Raw genomic sequence first — 20,606 nt, 5'->3', positions numbered from 1 at the left:
GGAGGATGTGCTGACAAACTGATGAGCTCTGCAGGTGTCGTGGTTTGACATGGAAGTGAATTTTTTCCAGGAAGTTGGGTCAAACCAATCAGTGGTCAGGTTTGGATATTGGCACCTGGAGTGACCACTGAAAGTATGGACACGCCTCTGAGAACACAGGGGGTTAAAAGCAAGAACTCCCAGGAGAACTCTCTCTTTTGGTTCTGGTCGTCAGAGAGTGCAGACCCTCCCCTGCCCAGCCTTAGGCTGGGCGGGGGAGGGGAAGCCACGCGGCCTTGTCCAGGTAGGCCGAGGGGGCTGAGGGTCTGGAACCCAGCCAGCTCCTGTGGACGGAAGGGTGGAGAGAAGCGGAGATGCCTTTGCCCCCCCCCCATGTGGGAAAGAGACGGAGAGCCTGGCGGCACCTGGAAATCTGCCGGCAGAGGAGAAGGAGAAGGGGGGGGGAAATGCCCAGTGTGGGAGGCGGAACGCCGGACTGAGATATCGGCCGTACAGGGAGTCTGAACTTTTAACCCTTTCCAGGAAATGAGGGGGTTTTTTTAAAGTATTACTCCTCCTTGATTTGTAGTGGAAGAGAGATAGTCCGGGACCTGAGATGTTAGAAGAAGAAATATTTAGGTGGGAGGAGATGATGAAGTAGCTTTTAGCTGGACTTTTCTTCTTAGCCATGGACTGAACCAAAATCTCCTGCAATAGAGACTGCATTTTAGGGGGATGCGGTGGTGACCCAGGGAGACCTGTTTCAGCTTCGAACAGCACAAGAATGGTGAGAAACGAAGAGAGTTGAAGAGGGAATGGTGATACCCTCTGTCTTCAGGAAGAAGATGAGTCCTGTTTTTGGACCCCTCGGCCCCAGGGGAAAATGGGGGGGGGACTGTAGTCCCAGGATGAGAAGCTGAACTGTTGTATCTTTGGGTCCGTGGCAAAGCATCCTTAAAGGAGCCCTATGAGCAGTCTGTCCATGCACGGTGGTGAGAGCACTGTGACATGGAATGGAGAGTGTCACACTGGCAGATTTTTCTTCCGGGCGGTTGCCATGTGTGACAGGGAAACACAGGGGGGCAGCTGTGTTTCCTGGGGGGCCTGTGGTGCAAGAGAGACTTCTCTCTCCCTTGATAGTTTAAGCATAGATTACCCGAAGGGTGGTAATTTGATCAAGAATCCCGGGTGATGTTTCATGGCTGGGTGTGTTTGGAATTGGGAGGAGGAGGGGTGGTTTTAAAAGGTCTTCATCCTGGATTTAGTTTATGTGTTTTCTGTATTAGTAGTAGTTTAATAAAGTTTTTTTCCTTTGTTATTAAGCTTGGGCCTGCTCTGCTCTGTCCCTGATAACATCTCACAGCATTTATTTAGGGAAGGTGCATTTTCATGGGGGTGCTGGCATTGCGCCAGTGTCAAACCATGACAGCAGGGCACCTCACATTCACAGAGCTCCCATCTGATGCAGCTGATGCGTTCCAGTGCCTGCACTGTGCTGTAGAAGCATGCTGGCAGGGCACAGTTGCTCGTAGGAAACACTACAAACCCATATTTTTCTGAGGCATGTGCAGACTTTGGCTGGTGCCTTGCAGGTCTACAAGCATATCTGTGTGGTGCTCTTTGCTCTGGTGCTACATGTGGTCATAGCTTTCTCAGGCTGTACAGGGGTGCTTGCCTTTTCCTATTCTTCAAGATTCCCCTTGGAGACTATGCATTGTTTCCAAACAGAATTTGTCACAAGCTGAAGGAAGCCACCTCTTTTCAAAATCAGTGCAGTATATATCATATTTATATGTCAAGCTCAGCATCTGAAACAGATAAACACAGTCTATTATGAACAAGTGCTTGATATGCTAGGACTTGGTCCAGAACCCACTGAAATAAATTTTATATTTTTTCACTAGGCATTTAAATAAAACTGTTATGCAGGCAAAAAAAAAAAATCAATATGAAGTCTAACATCTATTCATTGTCTGACATGATGTGTCACATTCCCAAATCAGTGTGAAAAAGCCAGATAAAGGGTTCATATTGAAACCTTCTCTCCCCTCTCCAAGCTGTGAGCAGGTAAGGAACACATCATTTGCAGCCTCCTTGCCAGCAGAGCAAGCGATGGGCGGTCAGCCAGGCTCCTGGAGGGCTGGGCTGAGCTGAGCTGGGCCACAGCAGGGAATAATGGCATGGCTGGGATGTGCCAGGGGCAGAGTTTTCCTTGCTCACCTTGGCCACAGGGCTTGTTTTTGCCCCCACTCCGGAGCACTGCCAGGCAACGCAAGGGAAACAGTGCTTAGGAAAGGCCAGGAGGGAAGCTTGGGCCTGCTAATGCCTTCCCTTCCAGAGCTGCCGAGGCCCTGGCTGGAGGACAAGGACAAGGACATCTGAAGGACCTGTGGACCATGCAAGAACCTGTGGTCAAGCTGTGCAATAGGGAGGACTCAGACAGAGCCTCCAGGGCTCCCCCAGGAAAGGTGGGGGCATGCTTGGTGAGCCATAGGGAGAGCTGCCATCCCTGGCCCCTAAGAATAGCTGCAGACACCAAACCCAGAGGTAGAGCATGGAAAAAGCCTCTGATAGGGGCCCACCCAGCAAAAAGCAGTGGAAAGAAACGTGCAGGGGTGTGGTGCCATGGGAATAACAGCAACCAAGCCGTCCTGAAAAGACGGCACAGCCGTTCCAAAGCAGCTGAGAGAGTGCCACTCTCTCACCAAGTCCAGCAGGAAACCAGCACACCTCCCTGCATATGGATAGTGAAAAAGCAAACAAAGACCAAGTTTCTATCCCTCAAACCTCAACGAAACTTCACAGCCACCCTGCCCTCTGAAAGGTTCTCATATTCCACAGACTCTAATAAACTAATAAAATGTGCTAAGGGTAAAAATATTGAAGGACTGTCACACAAGTGTTACAAAATTGCATAACAGTCTAAGAAGTATGTCCTAGAAGTCCTAGTACAGTATTTATTATTGTTGTTTATGCTAGCTAAAACAAAAATTAATAAGCCTCTGATAACTGAGACTGTGACAGTTACTAAGAAAATATTATGCTTCTGTCTCAGACATGGGCTACTGTGAATTAAAGAGATCCTAGAATGTATTTCAATAAGTTTTCTCATTGTATTTCTACTTGTGATATATCTAGATCGACCTGGAAGATTCAAAGAATATAATCGTCCTCACATTCTAGATCCACTAAAGCATACACAGAACAATTATTTAGAAACATCATAAGCAAATTTCGCAAAATTCTTTTTAACTGAGAATTTGTCACCTGTCATCATTTTAAAAAAACCCAAACATAAAAGTCATCTGTTAATATTGCTTGCACTGTTACCATATTAACTAGAAAATTTAAATACCTATATTTCTTTAATCATTCATAAGTTTTGTTAAAAATTTTGTTTTGCATGAGGTATTAACACAAGCTTGTTTTTTGAAAAATATAAAATACAGAAAACCTCTAAGAAAATATATTAGTATACAAACTTTACAAAAGTTAAAGCCTTTTTCCTTTGAGATAAACAAGAAAGCCTCATCCTGAAGAGGTTCCTTCAAGTCCTCATAGTGAGAGACTCCCTCAGCAACCCCCTACCCTATTAATACTGTTCAAAGTCCATGTTTTGTTCCTATTTTTAGTTATTAATACCAAGAAAAAAGGGAAAAAAGGTTGGGGTGAATGTACATCCTCTCCCATTAAGTCTTAGGTAGTATCATGATCTCATATCTTTCAGTCAATCATATAACAGCACAATAATCCTATGATACTCAGCAGCCTAAACCTATGAGAAATGTGTTTCAATGGACACATTTATGTCTGCTTATCCTGATGCCCCTCAACAAACATCACAAGGACCTATCCCATAGAAATCCAGGACTCTTGAAGTGTCAGTTCATATAAGGACTTGATTTGTTTACAAATTATGTTTCCTGTTTACAAACTGTTTTTCTGTTTACAGATTGTTTTCTCTAGTAGCTGGGTTTTTCTCTATGGGATAAATAGTTTAAAAGTTAAGTAGTTTCTTGGTTTTAGAGATAAGTTGTAACCTATAAGCATTAAGCCTGTGACCAATGATAACCTGAGCCCTCGCCTGGCAGATCCTGGATGTGAATGCTGCAGCTCCAGTGCAAATTAGACCCATGCTGTCTTCTGTCGCTCCGTTAGCAAAGGGCCTTTGCAGATGGGTGACAGAGAGCGGATCACAAATTATAAAGAAAGAAGGGTGAGATGTTGTCACGTAGCAGCACAAGCTGGCTAGCACTATGTGAATTGACTGACAGGGGCCTCACCCAGTCACATCTCTCCCAAGGCTGCAGGCATTTCACTGGCCAGAGCCTGAAGATCAGACCAATGAAAATATCCAGACCGGGCTTTTCAAATGCCTTTATAAGGAAGCGTTGGGGAATAAACTCTCTGTAGGCACATGAAGATCTGGGTGAGTGGTCTCTTTGTCTCTTCCCCATACCTCCCCCTCCCCTCCTGCCCTTGAGTCAAGGTAAGAGATGTCCAGTAGCCTTTGGAAGGTTCTGGAAGGCTCTCTGCAGTTTTGGCAGTTGCCACTGCAGTCGAAGGCTGCACTTCCAGCCCGGTGCCTGCACTCCGGCTGTAATGGTAACTAAACCTCATCCCCTTGTTCCATTCCTCCAGCCCACACTGGCTGTACTGCTGAGACATGGGCTTAACCCCAAACCGGGAGTCCAAACATAGCCCCATGGGCACCACTGTAGGGTCGAAGCTGATGGGAAACCTGAGGGTGTTCCATGGCAGGGCCTGGTGCCAGCAGGAAACCCATGGAGAGAGCGTTGTTGGTTCGGGAGGGCCCTGTGCCTCCTGCTCTCAGAGCCTGGGGGGCATCCAGGAAATTGTCACCATGTGCAAGGCCTCTACTCAGATTAGTGTTAGGCCTTTGCTTTTGGCCACTGTCAGAGGCAGGGACTGGGCTAGAAGGAGCCCTTGCATGTCTCTAGGTTTCTGAGACTTTCCATTTTTTAAGATGCTAAAAGACTTTCTAGATCAGAAGATTGGCCCTACCTTTATCACACTGCAGTGCTGGATGTAGTAAAAACCCCCTAACATCAGAAGTTAAAAAGAAGAACAAAAAAACTGCCACTCATTAGATAAAGCAAAAGAAAAAAGTTGATTTAGAGTCTGCTTCTACAGAAGGCCTCACTCCTTTATGTACAAGTGATTATTCAATATAACAATTGATATAATTATTTCTAATTATTCTTGATTAAAGTCCTGGAACTGGGTGATTACATCTTGATGTATGCATCATAAATGCAGGAGATACAGCCTAGATGAGGACAAAATGTCATTTTGTTTTTCCATTTATTCATTTTTGCTAGATAAAAGGACTCAAAGTTTAATTTTCATTATCCTGAACAGAGGCTCTTTGACCTTGTCTTTACTACATTTCTTTTTGTAAGTTAAGTAGTAGAACCTCTTCAGTTATGGAGGTGAAACTCACTGTTTTTTAATGTTTAGGAAGGCTAAAAAACACCTTAGAGTTGTGTGATTGACATGCAAATAACGTGAGCGTTTCCCTTCTACAAAATCAAGTCTGTAGTGATAAGATGAGTAGGTTATTTCTAGGAGAATATAACCACTGGAGAAGAAGCAGTTAATTCAAATTAATTTATCTCAGATTTACAAAGGATACAAATTTAAATTTCATGTTTCCTTCTCTTGTACATTCAATTATGTTTTTATTACTGTTTAGCATTTTACAGTTTCACTGGTGCTTAGATTATAATATGCATCAGATAAGCACCTGAATTCTTTTTAAATTTTTTTACATCTTTATTAAAAGCCATGACAAAGCTACTGGGTCTGATTCTGCTACAGCAGAGAGTAATGCAGGCTGGGGTTGACTGCTGAAGTCAAAGCATTCTGCAAGCAAAGCACAAAACTGATTGTAAAGGCCTTTGGTTAACACCATTTTTATTAAAAATATGTATTGATTTCAATGGTGCTGTGTCTAAGAAGATTGTATCTTCTGACATGAGGGAGTGCTACATCTAAACAAAATAGATCCTGTCCACCAGCAGCTTGCAGTATTGGGTATATTCCTACAGAAGCAAGCAGAAACTTGCTGCCAACTTAAGCTGGAAGTATCTGACAGCAACTTGCTATTGCAGAAAAATTCTACTGTCTAGAGGAGCTGTAGTTAGTACTTACATGACAAATATGTTTCTGTTTATTAATTTTATTTGAGGTAATGAAGAAAAATCTGTGTGCATGTACAAACATGTAATCACTTGTTAATTTCTGTCCACTTTTATTGTAAGCATGTCAGGCTGCACAAGTGAAGCCCTTCAGGAAAGAGGTGAAAATAGATGAGACCTGCTAAAACTCCTTTTGCATTCTTTTTCCTCCAGAAGTCTTTCCAACGTGTCCAACTGCCCCATCACAAAAGCTTATCTGTCTATACAGAATCTATTGAGTCAAACCACAGTGCTGATTAGGAGATGAATACCAGGGCTACATCTGCCCTGCTGGGAGAGGATCAGCAAATGAGCATCGACAAAGATGTCAACATGCTAGAAAATAGTGTCATGACCTCTGCTGGCAGAGGAAAGTTCTCAACCGATTTTAAGGCTCAAAGTGATGAAAACTTAGCTGTAAATCACTCTCTGCAAAGAGGTTTCTCACTAAGTCTTGCTAACCAAGAAGACAAAGTACCTGCTTCTGAAATCTCTGATCCTCTTAAAGTTACTGAAGAACCTCAGGCACAGATTTTAAAACCTGATCTAGAGATACCACATCAAGCCAAAGTCACATCAATACCACTATCTTTTTTCCCATCTAAACTACAGCAACTCCTTGTAGCTGCAGCAAGAAGTGTCTCTGAAGCAAGGCAAGCTACAGAAACACAATCTGTAATTTACATATGGCCAGTAATAAAGATGCAAGAGAGTTCCATATCCTTCTGGCGCAATTTTTCAAAGTCTTTAATACCAAGCAGCCCAGACTTAACAAGAGACTGTTCTAGTCCTGATGTAACTGAAGATGAGAACTGTTCCCAAATAAACCCAGTGAATGAGCTTGCACAAGAGGAGCCAGATGGAAAGACATCAAGAGTCTATCCTCTTATTGTAAAGTCATCTAACAGTGCTGTTTCAGAAATTTTAGTCTCACTCACCAATATTAAGAATGAGGATTACACGAATATGTTAACACTTTCATCTGTTAGTCCTATTGGAGAGCAACTGGAAATTCCTCTCTTTAAGGGAAATGCTCTAATGATTTATAATCATCAGGTCTACATTCTATATGTAATGAGGCATGAAGATCTGGCAGCAGAAATGAAAATATCTGGCCACCATATGTTGTTTATGAAGACTGTTGTTTGGCTCATTACGTGTCACTCTGTCCGTAAACTAACATTCCAAGACTCACATCCACTGCTGTTGAGAGAGGATGCTGTGAAACACAACATAAAATGTCTTACAACCTGTGCTACCCCCACAGCCCAAAAAAAACCATCAAATGAAATACATTTCTCTTCACACAAGAAGACTACAATCTCTCAGCCTGAGAACTGCTCCCCTCTTGCTGGGAAAAGGCAGCAGGTGGTAACCCATGATGATCAGGTGAGTATCTGTGTATGAACAGTAAATTGCTCTCCTTTTAGACATAGCTGAATGCAAAGTGCAGTATTCAGAATGTTGCTAACAGGCTGTGCAAGATGAGTGACCTGTTTTTGTTCAGTTTTTCTGGGGAAGCTAAACAGAAGTCCAGCATATACGATCACTGTAGAGGAAATCAAATTAAGGCTTGCAGGCCTATAAGATTCCACTGTTTTAAAAAAATATAATTCCATAATGCCAAGAAAAAAAAATACATCTTGAGTTATGCCAAGATTTTTCTAGTATTTGAACAGAACAAAAGCATCACGGTCCATTGCTATTTAGAGAACAATAGGGCAAAATTTAATATAATAAGATATTTCCCAAGGGAGAAGGTTGGGTTTCTGAAAACAGGTGATGAGCACCATCATGATAAATTTTTAAAGTAACAATGGAAAAATAGAAGACAGCTGGCATGCAAGATCCCTCCAGAATTAAATTCTTCTTGCAAAGCCACATGCCCAAGGTATGTGACACTGTAGAAAAAAAGCTGTGAAAATAAACTGGGGTGGGAACTCAACACTCACTTCCTGATAGTCAAGTTCTACTCTTTCCCATTTCAGTTCCTCAGCAAGACTGCATTCCCATCCAAAGACGACTTGCAAAAAAGAAATTATGAAAAAGCACGTTGGGATAAAGACAAGGAAATAAGAAAGAGATTTGGTCTTGTTAAAGGTGTAAGAGTTGTTCTCAACAGCCTAAGTGCCTCTGAGCTTAGGAAATTGACTGCCAAACCTTCTGCACTTAAAAAGAAAGGTAACCATTATGACAGAGACCTGAGGGAAGTGCCACACATACATACCTCTCTGTACACAAATATGGAGTATACTTCACCTTGAAGTATTTATTACACAGCATTAGTATGAATTTCAAGATTCTTGAGCATTTAACCCCATAACATAAAGCATTTTCTGTTGAGGAACTTCCCTACGGCTACTTCTAAAATGCCAGGATCTGGTGCTTCCCCTCCCCCCTCCCTGCCCAGGACTTTCTCCAAAAACTGCAGATAAAATGCCAGCTACTGCTGAAGTCTTTTCTGACTCTGCCTTCTCTTTGGAACTCATACAGCTGCAATGGAAAGTAGAAAAAGTGCCTGCTGACCTCTTACTGATAGCAATGGTTTGCAGTCTGTCTGTGCCAATGTGTGTCTTGTAGTCAGAAACAGGAAGCTCTTCATACCTGTGCTGGGCTCTTTCTGGTTTGAGCATTGCTCTTCATTTCAAGTGAAGGTGCCAGAGGCCCAAGCCACATGTTTATAGTCATTGACCTGCTTTTGAGAAAGTCTTGCCCTATGGCTTTGCTTAGAAGTATTATTTGGCAGTTTTGCCTGGTATCATCAGAGCCTCTGGGAATAGGTGCTTGCTTTCTCTAATCCCTGACATTTTCAAACTCTCAGTTCACATTCACCTCTTGTGTCCATTTTGTATTTTTCTACAACAAAGCTCTTAAGACTTTTTCATCAGGTAGACTGGACATAAATTTCCAGAATCCTGTATAATTTCAGTATTCCTTTTTTCAAGTTGTTACTGATAAATTAATGATCAGTAATAAATCAGCATTTCTCCTCAATCTGCTTATTGTCTCATATCCAGCACTTACCTTCCATTTCTGTCAATTGGATTTTAAGCCAAGGTGATGATCACCCAGCCTTTCCAAGATCTTTGAGAATGTTCTGTTTTTGTTGTCTCTGAATGGGAACATCATTGGTGTACCCTCAGCAGTCATGAAAATATTTCGAGGTCAGGTAGAGCAAAATTCTCAAAAGAATGTATTAAAAAAACACAGGTACAACTCCTGGATTAAGGTTTATTTTTTCCTTTGTGCTAGTACTCAAGTGAAAGTAATAAAATTAGTATTGGCTGTCATTTCTCCTTAAATTTCCTTTCCAGTAAATATGCCAAGGCAGACCCTTAGGATAATCAAATTTTTATGGTGTTTCTCCATTTATACATGTTATAATTTCTCAACATGTGTTCCAGAAATCAAATACCTAGCAAAGTATTTCATTTTTGGCTGTTTTATATAAATGCTTCCACTTGCTATTGAGAAGTTTCAGTTACACCTGAGAACTACTAATTATAGTGTTATTAGTAGTTCTCATTAACCTGAACTGTTACTGTGACTGCTTTTCAATATTTTCTGCTGCCATGTCTTTTCCTTTGCAGATTACATTCATTTTATTACATTCTGTCATTTCACACAGACTGTGTACTTTGCATGTAGAGTCATTCAAGTAATAAAACAATGTTACATTTTCTCTAAGTTGTTGCTCCTCATTTCTACCTTGCTCTGGTTTCTTTCATGAAACTTGAGCTCATGTAGAGGTTGTGACAGTGGGATTAACCTATATCTGTTGAGTCTTGATGGAGGACCTCTCAAATCCAAGTGCCCCTGGCTAAAGGGAACACCTGTATAAAATGTTTTGTTTTATATGCAGGACATGATTTACAAGAATAATAATAGCAATTATCAAAGCAACTGGAATATCCAGAAAAAACCATCATATTCCAACATGGAATGAAATGGCAGAATAATTGGTAAGGATATAATTGAACTCATAATACATCTACTATTCAATACATAAACAATAGTTAATATTCAAAGAGTGAAGAGGTTGATGGAGCAAGAGAAGAATGGTAAGTAGGTTACATCCAAAGGGCAAGAGAATGACAGATCCCAAAAAATTGTGGAACTTAGAGATAGGGGAGTAAGAATTACAAAGTATTGTGAACAGCACAAATGATTATTTGGAAATTACAATATAACACAGAAACAATACCTAAATTATTTAACTGATTTTGGTATTCCTTATGATTATTAATTCTAGTGGATGGTAGTGTGCTTCATCAAAATCCTTCGGCTCAGTCCCATTACCAAAATATATAGGAGCACGTACCTTTGTTGGGAGCTCTAATAGGCATCCTGAGGGAAGAGTCCTTCACTTTCAATCATATGATGATAAAGTTGCTGAACTTACCAACCACTGCAGCTTCTGAGTTCCCCCTTTTGGCCAGGGGCCAAGCTCCTTCCACCTTCTACCGTTCCTCCTCCCCTGCTGTGTGGAAGGCCTCTTTTTTTGGTCTCTCTTCAAGTGCGATGTTTTGAGAGTGGCTGAACTTCAGCTGGCTGCACTCCAAAACCACTGTCCCATATGAGACAGTGCCCAAAGACATCTTACTGTTTCTTTTGCCCCTTACTAACACAACAAACTTCTCCACTGCTCAGGGTGGAAACCATGGCAAGATGTACCTTTTGTACAGGGTATGTTTTGCACCCAGCATAGGAGGGGTCTTTAGCACTCAGCTGACACTAACAAGAAGAAAATACAAGTAATACCTCCCCCCACAAATTAAAACCATTATCAACATATATAATTCTATAACAGGCGGTTATTCAGCTATATTGTTTTGAAGACATAAGGGATTTTTTTTTGTTTAATTAGCAGTCCAGCACTGGGGTAAGAGTATTACTCATAGGTATGAGATTGAGGTCTATGACTATGAAGCCAGGGAAAATTTAAGGTAGTTGTACTCTTGACAGAGTTACTCAGAAATTATGTACAAGATGATACTTCCAGTACTTTTAGATTTTTCAGTGCACTCCAGAAAGGTACAATTACCCTGCAAGGCAATTATCCTAAATAAACCATACCTGAACTGGGGCTGCAGCACATATATCCTGTATTGTTTGAACTTGCATCTGATATTCTATATTGTACAAAAAATGTTCTGTGCCTCTTAAAGAGCTTCATGTAGGAAGACCTCCTACAGCCCTACTTTCTACTGCTATCTGGTAGGAAAAAATATTACTCACTGCATGCTTAAAGTCCAAATCATTCTGGAACACACATTTTCTTCATATCTTTATAGAAGTTCAATGACCCCAGGGAATAAGCTCCCAGCCTCTAAATTATTTTCTGTCTATCAGGCAAACACATATGTCCCCTGTAGGTTTGCACAGAGCCAGAGGCTGACTGAAGTTTTTTGATTTTTCATTACAGTCTGTTGTAGTGTGGTTAAAGTGAGGAAACATCTTCTATGAAAAACTCCACCTTCTCTCTCTGCAGACTTTCTTCTCATGTGCCTGACTCAGTGCTGATTGTGGAAACCACAACCTCCTATCTTTTTTTTTTAAATAACCCTGAAAGGCCAATCAAACAGTATGCAAAACTCTTATAACTTGGACACTCAAATTTAGAAAACAGGAACAACAACTTGTACCTAAATCAACAGTCTTATCTGGAAGCTGCAAAAGAGCAGGGCAAAACCAAAAACTATTTGGTTTCAACTGTTATTTCTGAGAATAAAATCAGTGTTTTGTTTTCACACTGCAGGAACATTTACAAAGATGAGTAGTATGTCAGACTGCATGAACAAAGGATGATTGTCCTTTTCTTAAGTACCAGAATGAAAGATCATTAGATTAAACTACTATTAACCGGAGGGTTCAGAATAAACAAGTGGAGGTGGTCCCGCATGCCATGTGTAGCCAAGATGTAGGAATCACTGCTAGCAGGCTTTTGCAAAGACTTAAGTTTATACCAGCATAATTAAAAATGCTATTGAACAGAGCGATAAAAAAAACCATCTGAGAGTATTAACTACTATCCCTGGCTTGGGAAATTATTGCACTTCAAATAGCAGAGGGTGGATAAGTATAACTTCACGTTCTCATATGCTCCCTTAGACATTTTAGTAATGTTAGGACAAAAAAGTTTGGGTCAGACCAAAGGTCCATTTAGCTCCATAGTGTGTTCTCAGCTTAGGTTGGTAGTGAAGGCACAGTTGAAAGGCAGTTCTGGCTACAGGTGGCCACAACCACAAACTGGAAGGCAACTGGACTGAGATGCCAGTGATGCTGCATGAAGATCACTGCTGCCACCAGCAAGAGACCTGAGGCAGAGGAGGGAGAGAAACACCAACATAGCATCTGCACAGAAGGGACTGTAGGTGAGTCGACCAGGAGACTCATTGGTGTGCAATTTACACAGTTCTCAGAAACACAAAAAATAACACATGGTAAACCTTTACCTTGATGAATTTTGCTCTTGCATCATTACTAGGTGTCTGAACAGATTTCAGTCTCCTTGAATTTATTCATTATTCAAAGCAATCAGACAAAAATCACCTAGCCCATAAAGTACATGCACAAGTCATAACATGCAACTGTATCTTCTACTGAAGAAACTAACTTCTCAAGATCATTCTTCTAGAGAGAATATTCATAGGATATCACCAGTTCTATGCATAGTAGCTAATAACATCCACTTCTTTCTCTTTGTATTTCAAGACACTAAGCGTATTCCAAATGAGGAAAAAGTAGTACTGTGCTAATCACTGCACTAAGTACAGATGAGAATTTTGGCGCCTCTTTTTTGTAGATATTGTTGAATATCCCATCAGAAATGAAAGAGGCTCCGAAGGCACCCAGGTTGACTGTGACACAGCTAAGAAGTTAATCCAGAGTCTCAGAGTTCAGTTTTCACATAAGGCAAACCCTCCTTGTATTAATTCTTCACTGGTAGACAAAAGTATCATTTTATAATGTTCACTGCCTGGTGTCAGAATTTTCTAGCCAGCTCACAGTGGGCTGGAACTGGCCCAGGTTAGTTTCCTGTACTTGCAGTTATGGGAAACTAAAAATAAAAAAAAGCCATACAAAAGTGTCAAGATGGCCCAGTCAATGGAGTTTAACAGTGAGAATATCTTCACCAGTTACCAAACTGCACTGCATTGGAGGTTGCGTTGACCCAAGAGAGGGAAGGCAGTTTCATGTATCGGTATCCTCACCAGTGGGACTTAATGTGCATAGGATGTGGATTCTGCTCCTGTTCAGATAAAAACAAACTTCAAAAAAAGTTCTGCTTGAACAAAATCTCTCCAAAAAAGAGATTTAAATCTTCATGGAATAAGAGGAATCAGTCTGGGCAGTTGGCTGTCTAGCTTTTCTTCTGCGAGTCCAGTGCAAGTAATTCTTGATTAGCAATTCTCTCACCTCACTTCCTCTTTGTGACATTACCATGCTAGACACTAACTCACCACTCTGGAGATGTATGTTAGAGAGTCAAAATGTCTACTCATCTTTAGGCAGTTTGCCACCATCTGTCACCAAGCCCATTTCAGAGACAACTGCAGAAAGCTGGATCAGAAAGTAGATTTAAAACCACATTACACATGGGGAAAAAATGCTATCCAGGAAACCTTTTCACAGGTCTAAATTATAAATCATTCCATGGAAGAATTTTTATTTTGGAGAAGTGTTCAGTGAGATGCTGCCTTTGACCACAGACGGCTGGGCTGTTTAATCATTTAGTATCATTTACTTCCATAGCAACTTATTTAATCCACTGAGTGTATCTGACTTCATATCATCAGTGGAAAAAAAGAAATAACATACACACACATATACATATAGATATACACACAGATATATAGGTGTATATATAAGTATGTTCTTCAAATTATATATAATAATACATATTTATATATACAAGTATGGACACAAAAAATCTGCAATGTCTGATGTGATTAGAGCTTCTCATCTTGCAATAAAGAAAACACAAGAACAGAATTAAGTCATAGGGGATACTGAAATTTTAAGGGCAAGAAGAGTTCTTATGTTAATAAGACATTTATTTTCCAATTTTGCACTCAACAGTTGCATGGAGTCAATGCTACATAAGGGATGGGGACAAGAGTGAGCCTGAGTAATTTGATTTGACTTTCCACAGTAAAAAGTGATGGAAATGAATGCCTCAGCTGTTGTGAAGCTAACTTGATTTCCCAATAAGCTCTTAGTGATACATGGAAATACACTTCAATATTTATATTTCAGGATAATATTCAACATAATTCAGTGTAGCGAGACACAGTTCACACTGATAGATTTAAGAAAGCCAGTATATGAAAAATGAATGGAAAAAGGAAAAGCTGTTTGAAGGAGAAAATACCATAAACTCAGAAAAGCACCTGATTAAATATTTAAGGATGTATTGGAACAGAATAATGGGGACAACTCTTGATTTGCTGTCTAAAAGCTTAATGTGTCCTTCTGCAGTTTGATCACAGCCTTCTTAGAGTTGTTTGGTTTGAATGAAAACCCCCAGCCTGCAAGCAGAGATAGTTTTAGACAGGAACACATCTTACTGCTGAGCCCAAGAGACTTAAGTAGCAGCATAAAACATCCATCATGCTGGTGCAAACAGCCAAGTGTGCATGTGAGGGGAGAGCATTTCCATTTGTCAGAAGGGTCCACTTGCCCAGTGGCTCCCTCTGGACCATTATTTTCTAAGTGTGGTTTAACCTTGTGTTTGAGAGGTCCTCTTTAAAACTAGAGGAAAATTTACACTTGTCCTCTATTAAAAAGGATGCTACTTGGGCACAGTAGAAACTAAAGTGACACTATCCCATGCATTTGCTCCAAATGTCTTCATCACAGACAAAACAGATATGAGGTATTGACAATATGAAGGATCCATATCAAAAACCTACCACTGAGAGACCCAGATACCAATACTCTCAGTCATTTGGTCCTTACATATGGGCTCCCTGAAGTTACCAACAGGAGCTTTTTACTTTTTACAGCCAGCTACCACATCTACCCTGTTTATCATACTCTTTTATAGTATGAGACTTTAATCAGATCTGCTTTACCTAATCTTTAATTTAAATCATGAAAAAAAATCCTCTTCAGCAGTATTTCCCATGCAGGATTCTTATTCTTCTGGGAGTCTCCCTTACAAACATTGACATATCAGGGCAAAGGCCATTTCTGGTGCTGGTAGCCACAGTATGGCCAGAGTCACCAACAGTAACAACTGCAGATCTACTCCTGACCACAGCTCTTGTCAGGTGCACTATGAAAAACTGGCATTGCATTGCTTCTCAAGACACTGTTCGAAAGAGGATAGGGAACCTGAAAGCATACAGGTAGTGAAAATCATCTGCTTTCCAAACACAAGAGTTTCTCTCTCCCTCTGTCCACTGGCCATGCACAGCACCTAAGAAAATAGGGCTCTGGACCTCATCATCCCCAGTTAGACTCCTGAAGTAGACAATTTTGAGTATCTACTAATGTACATGCTTGGGCTACAGTTTGCAGTAATCCCATATCAGTCCATAGCACTTGTCAGCATTTTTATATCCAATAAATTGTTTGCATTTCTCCAGAGCCTCATTCATAGCACATGAGTATGAGCTGAGCTCTGCAATGTATTTGTTATGCAGCCAAGTATGCGATATGACTCAGGGGCTTGGCCAGCCTCCCAGGACTTGTTTAAGATCACAGAAGGAGAGTAGGTAGCTCAGCAGAGCCACCAAGAATAGTTATCTGGGGGGTCCCTCTTTGAAAATAGCTGAGCAACATCCCACTCTTTTACACACATGAATCTTGGAATTTTTCCTAACAAATTAAAAAAATTCCCTAAAAACAGATTTCTGATACAAAGTAATAGTCTTGATACTGTAGAGAAGGAATCAAATCTTTCCTTTATAGTTCAACTTTTTTTTCTGTAGTGTTTGGATTTGGACCTGTCTAAGCCTTAGACATTTCTGCTGAAATAATTTAAAAGGGACTTCAAGTCCTGAGAGCCACAGTTTCAGAGTACCTAAATGGGGGTACCTTAAGAGTCCAGATTTTCATTAAGGACAGAACAATTTCCCAGTAGGGATTAAGCCCCTTACATATCCACCTAAGAGAAGAGGTATCCAAGGAGCCCCAGTCACTCCTGGAAACTCTGGCACCACTCTCCTGATGAGGCTTTCAACCCTGACAGAGAGCTTGACTCTCTTGACCCTTCTGTCTGAAGGATCAAACAACAAAGTTGCCAGCTTCACAGCAACATGTTGAAGCTATTTTTAAAACCCTCTGTCAGTTATAACACCCTTTTTGAAGGCTAAAGTAGAAGCCAGTTTCCACTATCTACAAACCAAAACCCAACGGATACTTTTGCCATTATCTGACACATTTTTTGGAGCCTCAACAGGGAGGACAGGAAAAGCCTGCACATAAAGCCAAAGGCATCCTATCTGAAAAGAGCTGAACTACATTGGACAAAATACTTTTAAGCCCTATGTGGAAGAAAAAGCACTTCAAACAATATTATGATCATATTTGGACAAAGAGTAAGTTTTATATTCATATTTGCAGAGCAAGTGATGCTGTTACTTCTCACCAAGGCACCAGCACCAAGAGCTGTACTCATAGTAGGAGCATTACTAAAAGCAGCAAATCAGAGTGCAAATGTTCTACCAAGTCAAACAACAGGCACAGCAAGATAAGAAAGAAATTGTGCCCCATAATTCCAGTCCACAAGAAGAAGAACACTGCTTTAGTTTCTCAAGGAGATGATCAAGGAAATTGCCTAGTAACAACAACATCAATTTTGTTTTTTTTGTAGACAGAAAACATAACACATTGCATCTTATTAATGATAACAAGAGAGCAGATAATAGGAAAGGAAGATCCAATAATGTTTCTCCCTCTTTAACATTTGTCTAGGCCTTAAGTTCAGCCCCTGTATGGGCCACCAATTTTTGGCATCAGTGCTTGGCACCAATCAACGGTGGATGGGAACTGACTGTCACTGTTAGTTTATTATCTTACTGTAAAACTCTCATACCTTCTCTCTGCAAGTTCCCACAGGCAGCTTCTCACAACACTGACTCCTTTTCTCTTTCTTCTGCAGGGATGGCTGACTCCTTCCTATCCCTAGCATAACCACCTAACCCTTCCTGTCCCTATCACAACTGCCTGACCCCTTCTGTCCTTAACAGCACATACTAACCCTTACTGTCCCTAGCACAACTGCCTGCCACTTACTCCTCACAGCAGCACAGCCAACTGACTCCAACTCCCCCTTCAACCCGCTAACCCACTCTTTTATAACACCCATCCTTACTGGACACAGCTGTGACCTATTGAAGGCAAGGCTGTTCCTATTCTTTGGTAATTAGTACAGCTACAACTCCTCAGGGGCGAGATTGCCTTCAGCACTATCTATTCTCTCACAATCCATCCTCCCACACCTGTAGGGCAAAAAGCCAGTGAACCACTGGTAGAGCAGGAAACAGAAGTCAAAGATGTACTTGCAGGGACCTTGACCAACAGGTTACCAGCTCACACCAGCTTTTCTCAAAAAGAGTCACTGATTTATCTTTGGCTTTACATCTAGTCAGAATCACCAATGTGAGTAACCCTTGCTGAAAAATACTGAGACTTTAGGTCTCAAATTCTTGTAAAATTTAAAATGCTAAACCAGGAGCACTTACATGTGAAAGAACTTAAAACACTACTGAGGATACACCACTAGAGCTCAGCTCTTTCAATATGGTTGAAAATTTAGCTAATTAATATTGAGAACGATTTAAAAAATCTTGAAATGAAAGAGCACTTGAGAAAAGTACAACTGGTGCACTTGAATCCAAATACTAGTTTAAAAAAACTATTCCATCACAATGAGCTGAACACCAGGCATACAGGTAAAGATAAGAGAGAATTATTGAGTCTAACTGAAGTTTCTTCTGCAGAAGAGACATTTTAAGATCAAAATCTCAAGGTCTGGTACAAAAGAGTCATGTAATCTCTGGTTTAAAAGTAACATAAATAATTTCTAATCCTTGTCACTACACCAAGAAATCATCAGGTATGATCTAGGTTCAATATAACAGTTAAAAAATCAAGAGATAAAGAAAAAGAGCCAAAAGTACATATAAACCCTAGCCAATCAACTGAGAAACACCACTGCTGACCTTTGAATTTATCTCATCATTTTGAGACAAGTTTGTAATCTGAGTCTTATTAGTAGGTGAGTTTGGACCAAAATCAGAGTACAGTACTAAGCATCCCCTTAAACATAATAATACTCCAGCTAGCTTTTTTGGTATAAAGACTTATGAATTCAGAAATTTAGTTACTGCCACACAATTACTTCAGGCTTATCCACAAGAGTGGGCTTGCTTCTGTGTCACAGGCGGAGATATAGACAGATTCAGAGTTGCAGAAGAGAAGAAGTAAGCAAAGGATTCCCTATCTGTAACTACCTGTGTTCAGGAAGCATGCAAATATTTAGGATGGCTCTTTTAAAACCCATTAAATTGGTTGGCTGAGCCTGACTGCTTGAGGGCTCTTCAAAACCTCCTCACTATTTTCACTTACAGCCTCATGGTTCACTTACAATCCTCATGGAAACATGTATTTAAGATAACTATGCATAATACTGTAGAACTTCACAGGCTTTTCCAAAGCAACAAATAAGCCCTCATTTTGCCAAGTCACATTTTTTCCCCTAAGAACATCATGCTGCAGTTTCTCTTGCTATTCAGTTAGGTTGCTTAAATAAATAAATCTTAGTCCTTCTAGCACGGCATCATTCATATTTAAATTGTTAGTCTACAGATAACTTGACCCTTACCTCCACAGTAGCTCACAGATCCAGATGAAAGCAGTGCAAGTCTCAGAGCACTTGCAAAAAGTAGATGGCTGCTTTTGTCTAAGTTGTTGAGTCCCTGGGACACATTGGAGTGTCTGAGAGCACTTGCAGAGCAGATCACTTCAGTATGGAGACAGTGGACACATGAGAACTCAATTACACCTGTAGACTTTGGGCTTTGGAAGAAGCTGTGAATGTGGCAATGAAACAACTAGATAAGATACAGAACTCTGAGTTTGTGCTTTAATGTTTGGGGACTTACAGGATGCCTGTAAGTGTTGGCTTTCAGCGTTCAAGCAGGTAGAAACTTTTGTCCTTACATTTCTGTATCAATAGGATCCTCTGAGTATTCCACTCTCTACACAAAATTGCTCTATAAGTTCATTAATTATGTGCATGTAAGAAAAACTTCCAAAGGAAAGGACGTAAGGAATAGATTCCACATTTAGGTCTGAAACTCGGTATTTCACTGCAGAAGCAAGTGTAGGTGCTATGCAGGCACATTAGACATCCCATTCTCTCTACCTCCAGAAAATGTGACACATTTACATTATTAGTTAGCACATGCTAACTAAAGCCTGGGTTTTTAGTCACTCTTAGCTCTCACAGACATTAGAGCCGTAACTGATCACTAGGCTTGCTGGGAATTCGTCTTCTTTTGCTCACCCTCTTACCAGGTATTCACTTTCCTCTCCAGATACTGCCATAGGAGTTTATGAACATGAAAAGAAACTACCTCTCCCTGCAAGCAAGGCTGCTGATACCTGGGTGGAGCCACACTTTTGTACTTCACCTGCAGTGAGAGGTGACACAAGAAGCAGAGCACTGGTGTAGCAGGTTCCCTCTTCTCTACACAAAGTGGATCACAGATCTTTCTACTGAATCTGCTGGGGTGTACTGGATACAACAAGGGTGTGGAAGAACTGAGACACTTCCTGAACAGCTTTGGAAAGCCCCATGCTTGACCATAGTTCCAAAGAAACACTTTGTGGTCTCCACACATCCACCTGTCTCCTGCAGACTTTGTTCCTGTGCTGTCCATGCTGTTTCTTTACCCTTCAAATTATTCCTCTTTTCCTTCATCTTCTTAGATACAACTCACCATACTGAGTTACGGCACTATGTCAATTCTGTGGCACACGTCCTCCTTCACTCAGGCTTCCTCAGTCTGTCACCTCACCTCTACTCAAAAGACCTTAAGCTAGACCCAGCTACGTAAGCCAATCCCTGGGCTTACCGGCCGCCATGCAAAGATCAAATCATAGGGATGAGCTATACCCAAACCATTCCAGCATAGGCTCAAGGCCTTTCTCAAAGTTCAGAGCTCTTGCTTATGAGTCCCTCAAACCCAAGTGTCTACTCTGCAAAATAAAGTTTGTGCTGCCACGTGGGGGAGCTTGTGCTGTGGCTAATGCTCATCGCTTCCAGATCAAGAGAAAAGGACAGCTCAGCAGCCTCAAGGACTGCAGCCACTGGAAACTCTGTTCTGGAGAGGCTGTTTGAAAAACCTGACACATGTGTAGATAGTGCACACACACTTTAATAAAGATGTTCCTTTTGGAAATGATCTTGGG

At 40.9% G+C, this 20,606-nt stretch overlaps 1 protein-coding gene across 4 annotated transcripts; it reads left to right on the top strand.

Moving 5' to 3' along the window:
- The first annotated feature begins 4,325 nt into the window (after nucleotides 1–4,325).
- On the top strand, nucleotides 4,326–20,599 carry LOC128785720 (uncharacterized). Of its 4 annotated transcripts, none has more exons than XM_053938505.1 (3): nucleotides 4,326–4,408; nucleotides 6,354–7,568; nucleotides 8,168–9,866. In XM_053938505.1, the coding sequence occupies exons 2-3, from the start codon at nucleotides 6,444–6,446 to the stop codon at nucleotides 8,441–8,443; spliced, it is 1,401 nt and encodes a 466-aa protein (XP_053794480.1). In that variant the 5' UTR covers nucleotides 4,326–4,408; nucleotides 6,354–6,443; the 3' UTR covers nucleotides 8,444–9,866. The 4 variants fall into 4 exon arrangements, with proteins under 4 accessions (XP_053794480.1, XP_053794481.1, XP_053794478.1 ...); XM_053938506.1 differs by lacking the exons at nucleotides 4,326–4,408; nucleotides 8,168–9,866 and adding exons at nucleotides 4,528–4,584; nucleotides 19,730–20,599; XM_053938503.1 differs by lacking the exon at nucleotides 4,326–4,408 and adding an exon at nucleotides 4,528–4,584.
- Nucleotides 20,600–20,606: the final 7 nt, after the last annotated feature.

Source organism: Vidua chalybeata, chromosome 3 (genome assembly GCF_026979565.1).
Source record: "Vidua chalybeata isolate OUT-0048 chromosome 3, bVidCha1 merged haplotype, whole genome shotgun sequence".
Lineage (NCBI taxonomy): Eukaryota > Metazoa > Chordata > Aves > Passeriformes > Viduidae > Vidua > Vidua chalybeata.
The sequence above is the reverse complement of the archived record's forward strand: the minus strand, read 5'-3'. Positions and strand labels throughout refer to the sequence as shown.